The sequence below is a fragment of the Saccostrea cucullata genome, unplaced genomic scaffold (genome assembly GCF_032062105.1).
Source record: "Saccostrea cucullata isolate Sc308-1 unplaced genomic scaffold, CSIRO_AGI_Scuc_v1 ctg9613, whole genome shotgun sequence".
Lineage (NCBI taxonomy): Eukaryota > Metazoa > Mollusca > Bivalvia > Ostreida > Ostreidae > Saccostrea > Saccostrea cuccullata.
This window is the reverse complement of record NW_026925034.1, coordinates 16,114-25,175: the sequence shown is the minus strand read 5'-3', so window position 1 is coordinate 25,175 and position 9,062 is coordinate 16,114. Positions and strand designations below refer to the sequence as shown.

The window sequence follows — 9,062 nt, the reverse complement described above, 5'->3', positions numbered from 1 at the left end:
AATTTTACTCTCCTTCAGAAATCATAATGTAGAGTTGACAGTTACCCAATCTGATTAAAATCAGATCCTTTGATCCGCTCATGTAGATCGCTACACAAGGATCTGAAGAAACCCCATTCGGGGTCATCTCCTGGTGACCTTTGAATTATCCAATCAAATGTTTACTTTGGAGAATTGGATTCAGTTACAGAGGGGAAAGGCCCGATGATACACGAATGGAAAAATCATGACATAGTTTCTGTAGCCTGTCAAGAGAAGGGCCACAGTCTTTTCTGTACAGTAATATAATAAGTACTTGCTTTTGTCTTGTTTTCTAGCTCTTTGTTTTGTACGAAACGATAAGATCTTCTCCGCAGCTACTTTCAGTTCTAATTTCGTTTTCCCAAATGTCGCTTAAGTACGACCTCTCTGATTGGTCAAAATTTTCATGAATATTTTTATTAGAAAGGTCACCAGGAGATGACCCTGAATGGGGTTTCTTCAGATCCTTGTGTAGCGATTTATGTGAGCGGATCAAAGGATCTGATTTTAATCAGATTGACAGTTACCAAGTTTGGGAGCTCCACATCCATGGGGATCATTGACAAGAAACTGATCCTTACAACGCGGCGTCCTGAGGAGGTGTATGTATCAGTGGGGGTGGGGGTGATAGGGGGCTTCTCCTTATCCTCTAGATTAATAGAGAAACATTTCTCAATCACTGATTCTGCAGACTTTGTCTCCTTTATTCTGTAAACACTGTAAAAACAAAGCATTGAATTATTTTTTTTAAAGACTTGATGTTCATTTATTTGGCATTGTTCATGTTCTTTGTGTTTGATTTATAAAGTAGAGAACCATCTAAACCAGACTAAAGGAAAATGCACTAATAATGAAGTACAAGGGAAGAATAATTTTGCTACGTTATGAAGTTTTAAATTCCTTATTTCTGTGAAATTCACAATATACTTTTAAAGCCTTGAGAAATGAAATTCACTTAGCTCTTTGCCCCTTATTGTGATAAATTATGAGTGTGTTAGCTACTGTAGATCACTAAATTTTCGCGACACTTTATTTTCGCAAGATAAGCATTTATTCTTGATAACTGAGACAAAATTTTCACGAATTGCGGCTATTGCTCTATATAGTCCTAAGGAATACTATTATACGTGAGAATTAAATTTTCGCTAGCACACTGTCTCGCGTAATTACGCGAAAATAAAGTTCTCATGAATAAAAAGTGATTTACAGTATATAAGTTTTTTATCACATGTTCCCTAAACAAGACAAGAGATTACTGAAATATATTTACATTTCCATTTATTTGTCTTTAACATTCCTTACAAATTAGAATTTTGTTCATTTTCTCATGAACTACCATGGAATGCATGGATGAGCATGAATATCTCCATTGTTATGTCATAATACCATACTTGACTTCAAAACTATAGTGCAAACTGTTTTGCTTTAAAAATGACAGTTGAATGGCATAATTTGTAGTAACTTTTCAGAAAATAATGTAAATATAAGAAATGAATTTAATTTTTGAAGATTCATTAGGTACATGAACTACAATGCTTCACGCCGGCATATTTATCATAAAGCGCTAACACACTTCATGAAATATGCCAGCTTGAAGCGTCGTAGTTCATGTCCTCATGAATCTATCTTAAATATACATTCCAACTGCATACAGGACTTTACCTTGTATAGTAAGGTCCATCATTTCAAAGATGAAATTGTGAAAAGAAAAGGAGAGAATAGAAAACTGAAAAACTCTATCTTCAATTTCCTGGGAAAGGAAAAAAGAGGTACAAATGCCATACCAAGAACTGTCCACTTACCTGACAGAATTACTGTCGATATGTAAAATTCTGCCAGTATCATCTGTACAAAACAGCGCTCTGTCTGCCTCAAGGCCAAGTTTTTCCGACTTCAGAACCCCATTCCTGGCCTACAATTATTAGCATTATACTACTGAAAAGATGTCAATTATTCAAGAAATTGGTACATGTTTAAAAGTAGAATTTACGCGTAAATACCTGAAAATGCTTTCAATACAATTTCAAACCGATCAAAACTACCTGGTAATTTGTAACTTTATAGCTTGACTTGATTGTTTTTTAGAGAAACTTACAAGTTGTCCAGAAACAAGAGTCTTGACATGGAAGGACCCCTCCTTCCTTGGGGGTGTGTACATGTAGTGCCAGGGGCATCCTCCCACCTCCAAATTGTTCTGATGACATCTGACCTGGAACAGTACTGGTGGTTCTTCTACAAGTACATAGAGGTCAAAAGTCAATCAGAGGTCACTGATATAGAATTTCTTCTTTCAATTTCTGTTCTGAATGATAGTAAACTCTAGTGCCTGGATATTATTACTAGAAGCTGTTGGGGCCTTATCACTGTCTAGATGTTCCCCCTGGTATATACACAAGACATTTAGCAATGACCTTGATTTAATGGCTGATGCTTTCTGTCAGAGAGGTTAAACAGAATGCCAAATCCTATGTAATAATAGTAGTTGATAAGAAGATCAAATGTTTTCAGTATTTTTAAAGAATTTGCAATGTAGATCTATTTTTGAATGAGGATTGTCACCTTTGATGATAATGTTTAACGGTAGACCGCATGGCTGTTTTCCACATATCTCATCTTGGTCTTGAAGTTTTGTGTAAAGTTCTGCCTCATACAGCTTATACTAACCAAAACAATCAAGAAATACTAGATTTAAGAAGAATATCAAAATAACATGTATGTATGATTGATAAAAATATTTATAAATTAGTAACAGAATGTCTTTGATAAAACTTTAGTTCCACTAGAACTCTACTATTAAAAGAGTTAACAATTGAATGCACCTTCTGCAGAATGTATTCCATGCTGTGAATTTTGACCATTCCAGACCGGTGCATGGTGGTCAAGAAACCACAAGATGCCATAGCGTCCACTGTGTCATTCCCAAACACCTGAAATGTTCAACAGTAAACATGAGTATAGACCTAGATAAAACAACATATTTCTCAGAGAAAGATTTTGCTTGAGTACATTATACATCAGTATAAACTTACATTCTTGGTGATTTCAAACATTCCGGTGAACTTGACTGGAAACACATCAAACAGTGCCAGGACTTTGACAACATTAGGACGATCAGCTTCAACCTAGGCATAGTGAATTGGAGGGGAGATAAATATGTACATGTTCAAAGTTTAACGTCTAAAGATTTCAATAAATAAGAATTTATGATAATTAATATCAGCAGTAAGATTCTCTAGAAAAGAAGTTTCATGACAGGTAATTTATAAAGGATACAACTTAGTCAATTTTAATTACCGGTAGTACTGTTATTTCCGTAACGTATAAGAAATCACTATCACACAATTTTGTAAGACGACCCCTCATAAAATAAAATTACTGGGTACTGGCTTTTATTTTATACTGCTATACTACCTGTAAAAACTCTTGATCCACAGTCCACTAACTCCACTTGCAAATTCATGGTCTCACTAATATATTACTATCTAATTTGACTTTAGGAATTTTTAATATACAGTCAAATCTTGTTATCTCAAACTCATTGAGACCAAGTAAAAACTTCAAGATATCTGATGATTCGAAATATTAAAGGTAAAATACTTAAAGAATAAGTTATTGGGACTACCTAATCACTTCGACATATCCATTCAAGATATCGATGTGTGAGAAACCAAAGTTCAACTGTATTTCTAAACTTGCAAAAACAAAGTTTAAATGATATTGTATTTTCTCCAATCTGACAATGATCAGGTATTAAATTTACATTAGATTTTGACCTATATTAAGGTATAATACCCAAAAATCCCAAGATGCATCAAATGTCAATGTATGATTAACCTAAGCTTAAAGTCTGCAGAGACAGTATGCAAAAACAATTGACAATCTTGTCATAGTGATACCTTACTGGACCTTTGATTCTTGTAAAAAAAAATACCCTTAATGAATCATATACATATATTTATATGTCATAAGGTATAAGATGTCTGTGGTTCAGAATCAGTTGACTAGGCTGTTTTAATTGAGGAATAGTAAAGTGAATCCTACCTGTCTTATGCAGCCAGAAACTTTGTGAGTGGACCTTAAAACAATAGAAGCCCCGGGCTCATTCCAACTTAGATCACTGAAAGAAATATTGCTTCAATAAAATATTGCCCACATTTTAAGAAACTGGAAAATTCTTAAAAGAATATGCCAGTCCTGCTAAGGTTGAGTTATAGTCTTAACATTCTTGAGGATCTTTTTTTTAAAGAACACTCAGAGAAACTGTATAGATCAATCCATCTGTCAATTTAAAATAAGCAACTTGAATAATAGTCCCATGGGTCTTAATGGTCACCTGAGTGACAATAATACATTCCTAATAGGTCCAAATGGCAATGGTTTATGCAAATATAAAGGAATACTACTTATTACACTAGATGCTCTGTGGCAAGTTTAACTGATACATGTATTGACTCATTGATGGGGGGGGGGGGGGGGGAGACCCATCATTGTGATGGATGAAAACAAAAAACAGCTGATTACTGCATGATGTAGTCTCTTAGATGGCCATAATACATTAACATGCTTCATTTCAAAATTACCTTTTAAATAATTAGTAGCCTTCATAGCAACTGTTTAAACCTGATATTATTTGACTTAAACACATCAAAGAATGCTTCTGCACAGGTCCATCCAGATTACCTAAAATGACACTGTGTCCTAGGCAGCAAGTACACTTCCTCCAATAGCTGTCCACTGATTAGGTCAAAGCGCATCAACCAGCATTTACCCACAAGGCAGAACAAAGATGGTCGTTCTCCTTTATGTGGCAAGGATAACTTCTCCTAAAATTTCATAACAGTGAGGTATAGAAATTATCTCATCCAATGGATATACATGTACATTGCATAAATTTCAGCTGATTGTATGATGATTAGAAAATGAAATAACTACCACTGAGATAATCATTACAGTATAACCTTAACCAACAGCAATGAATAAAACACCTTTTTAAACAAGAATATCTGTACAGTGTATAACATTTGACTTTCAAAACTGAACTGACTTTGGTAAACATCCAAGCTTTAAAAAGAAAATCAGTTCAGTGAAACCAATTAGTATTTTTTGAAATTTTTCCTTTATTTCAGGATTATGAAATTAAACATAATTTGGAGATTCATGTTCAATTTCCACCATATCCATAAGGAAACAGCATGAAAAATACCCTCTCTCCAAAAACTCAGCCTACCAATTCCTTTTAAAGTTTGGAATGGAACAATCCAGTTCCAAAACCAGCTAGTTTAACATATACCCCTACCAAGATACCAGTAAAAATCGTCCAAGTCTGGCATGATAATGTTACAGTTTAAACAATTTTCTTACTGGCTGAATGGAGGCTACTAATGCTGTCTCAATCTTCTGATCCCCTGGGGTAGACAGAGAGTGCAGATGTACTGGTCTATTATCCCTCCCATACCTAAACAAACAAAAGACAAAGAAATACACACGCTAAGTCTCGATTCCCGCCTACATTTTGCAACCATTTAATTCAATATCAATGGCAATTTGGTCATAAATTCATTGTTTAATATAAAGAATAGTGCAATAGAAAGTAATGAATTGTCTTGATACCAGCGCTACATACTAAATTATCCCTAACTCCAGCTCTTGAAAAAAGGGGGGATATGCGATATTTTCCATTGAAATACGACTTTCAAGCATTACCATATTTTGAAATAGTCTTGGGTGTGAATAAATGTTCCTTATATCTTATCTTATGTTTTAGGCAAATAAGTAAAACATAAATATATTAATAAAATATAATGTTTCAGTTGTAAATTGCTTTGAAATCCCCCCCCCCCCCCCCCCGTGACACACAAAAAGCTTTGGTATAAATATGTGAAATAACAGTCCATATTACCTGTAAAAAGGATTTTTTTGACACCGGGGGGGGGGGGGGGGGGGGGAAGATTATTTTCGGTTTCCCGTTGATTTCTATAGTGAAAAATACACAAGTTTTACCAAAATTTCAGAGTTATCTCTTTTTGTTTTACCAAACAAGTAATGTTTTATGAAAATCCATATCCAAATCTATAAAAAATATTTTAAACTCATCAAATTTGTTAACTTTTGAAAATTGACTTGGAGGTAGGCTGGAGAACAATACTATTGTTCACAGTTCTTACAACAGTCAGGAATGATGTAAAGAAAATGATTGCTTGTATTTACTGAATCATGCATCGCAACTGCATGTGAAAAGATTTGTACTCTGTATTCTGGAATTGTTTTGTTGGGGACATTGTTATTGAGCAACCCAAATTTACTTGTTTGTGGGGATTGAATTTTGTGAGTTTTGTTTGCTAGTTATGTACAGTAAAAAGTAGCTAATATAAAAAATATAATAAAATCCATTTTATAATTTCTGTCATTGTTTGGATGAAATTCAAAGTACATGTATATATGTATATGTATGATTATGATGATTATAATGAACAGAATAAGTTACACAATTTAATGAACTACATGTGCCTCTTGTTTAGGAAAAACTTTTTCACTTTGTCTGTTAATGGACACAGGTACCAAACTGGCACATGATGTCCATCTTGTGACACATACTGTGAAATCACTAATTTTAATGGGAGGTTAATTTTCGTTGTTTTTTTGGTATATGAAGAGACCCGGGAATTTATGTCCACCATGAAATGTAAATTGTCACATACAAAACTACTAAACAGTTCTTCATCCACGTATTATTCCCCACGAACCCATATTATTTCATCAAACCACAAAAAAATTAACCCCTCGAAAATAAGTGATTTTACAGTATACCAGTATAAATGATCAAATACAGTGTATCGCTCTTTATGTACTCCCATACTTACCCACCATAACATTTTGTGTAATTCTCAAAGTAAATTCTTCCTCTGAAAAAAAAATTAAAAAAGAAATCATGAAATGATTTCTGAAGTGTTATGAGAAAACAGATCAAAAGTCACAAAAGACACCAAAACTTCTTGAATTTCTATCTCAAGCTTCGAGCAGTCTGGCGAATATTGATTGAAAGAAGCAGTTTACCCTTCAGTCTTTATGTGTTTGCTGGAATATTTTGTCCAAACTTCTTTGTACACATAATTTTCCTATTAAATAAAATGAAGAGTACAATTGATTTGATTTGTATGCTATGGCATCCTTCTGTTGCACTCTATGTAGCTAATAAGTCAAGTGCAATTTAAATTAAAAACAAACTTGAAAAATTTCAATAAAATAGTTAATACATTATTTTCTGTCTTGAAATTACGTCCTATTTCCACTGAGGAAGAGTTAGTGTTCTTAGTGCGCTCTTTTGTAAAATAGTCGCAAAATGTACAAATCTCACGGGATTTCTGGGGCAAACGTAACATAAACATATAAACAATATGTTGGATGTCGGTGAACAAATCCTAACAAAAATCAAATGAATCAGTTTATTGTTGTGGACTTTATATGCATCAAGAGTAGAAATGACAAGGATGTCAATTCGTATCTATTGTTTATCATATGTATCTGTTTATCATCTTAATACAATGCACATGCCTCAGAAATATCCTATTTTTACTAATGGGTGATGAATTAAGGGTTCTCGCTCTCTTAAATATGTCTATTAGTTTATCTATTCTTTGATCGGAATGACAAATACATTAAACTTTGAAAATTGGAATGAGATTTGCATGTTTTGTATTACCCGCAACGTCATGCTGTCCCAGTCAGACGACTAAACGCGCCTCTAATTCTGAAGAGTTCCGTAATGGAAATACAATGTATTCAAGCTATATAGCTAAATGTAGTCCAAATTTTACAATAATTTATTTCCCCAACATTTCTTAATTTCATGTCAATTTCTTTTAAATTATTCTCCCTACTTGTGACTTGTTTCCTTCAGATTTTATCCAAATACCCACAATTATAATGTCTTTTATTTCCGTAAATATTTTTTCTAATAAATACATTAAAATATCTTTTTGTCTTTTCTTGATATGTTTTATTAGATATTCATATCATATATACAATCATTAAGGGAAAAAAAATATATAAATAATCTTGTTTCCTGCTACCATCCTGAAAAAAAATAGGGTAGGTAGGTAGGAAAATTATTTTATTTTTTATTTTATTTTTCCCAATGGTATTTTTGGGATATGAATTTAACTACTACAAAACCAAATTAATCATGTCATAGCTAGGTCAATATTATCATTTAAAATGAAATTCCATGTTTTTGATGCACAACTCAAGTGGAATTTTATGAAAGTCCATATTTAAAACATATATTTCAGGAAATACAATTTGAATATATCTATATATTTTTTCACTTTTGGAACATAAAAATTCCTGCAATTTCCATTTTTTCCCCCAAAACTAAAAAAAAAACTTAAGGGTCGGGTGCAAAAAAAATAGGGTAGGTCAGGTAGCCGGAAACGAGACTTTTTTTTGGCCTAACAGCCAAATTTAAACGCTAAAGCATTTTATTTTGAAATAAAACAATTTTTATGCTTTCTCTGAATTTTTAAAAGTCAAATAAAATAATAATCGAGGCAAACGTTGACTTTTCAATACTGAAACCATAGTTTGAAAGGAATAATCTTGTAGATCCATCAAAAAGGAATGTCTAAAAGATCTATTAAAAACTAGCTTGATATTCCTTAACGTTATAATCTCTGCGAGATTCGTCTTAACAACATTTTGCACTGAAGACGTGAAGTATCTTCCAGAAGGAACGTTAATACAAAGTTTTTAGTATCAATGAATCTCACTGAGTAAACTTAATCTGAATTTGAGCTTAACCGTGTTTATGACTGTCAAGCACATGTTATCATGTAGCCTAGGAATCTAATCCGTAACAAAAATTACCTCAGAAGCAAATTATCTGATTAATACTTTCTAAATATTCATTATTCATTAAAAAAATTAACTAACGTCTAACACAAGAGTTTTCAATATCTCAAATTTAGATCTTGGTCTCCTTTTCACTCCATACTCTCGTCTCCTAATTTGTAGATAAACATTTTTGCACTTTCCTTCCATGTCAG

The 9,062-nt window shown here is 33.0% G+C and overlaps 1 protein-coding gene across 1 annotated transcript; it reads right to left on the bottom strand.

Moving 5' to 3' along the window:
• Positions 1 to 530: 530 nt before the first annotated feature.
• LOC134267856 (DDB1- and CUL4-associated factor 17-like) lies at positions 531 to 9,062 on the bottom strand (the record flags this gene model as incomplete). The annotated part of the gene is made up of 12 exons (XM_062750067.1): positions 8,950 to 9,062; positions 7,075 to 7,136; positions 6,882 to 6,923; positions 5,383 to 5,476; positions 4,702 to 4,844; positions 4,063 to 4,138; positions 3,051 to 3,143; positions 2,841 to 2,948; positions 2,581 to 2,680; positions 2,117 to 2,253; positions 1,824 to 1,933; positions 531 to 738 (listed from the first exon to the last, which is right to left on the bottom strand). Coding segments are annotated over exons 1-12 (1,281 nt in total), but the record flags the coding sequence as incomplete, so codon positions are not given.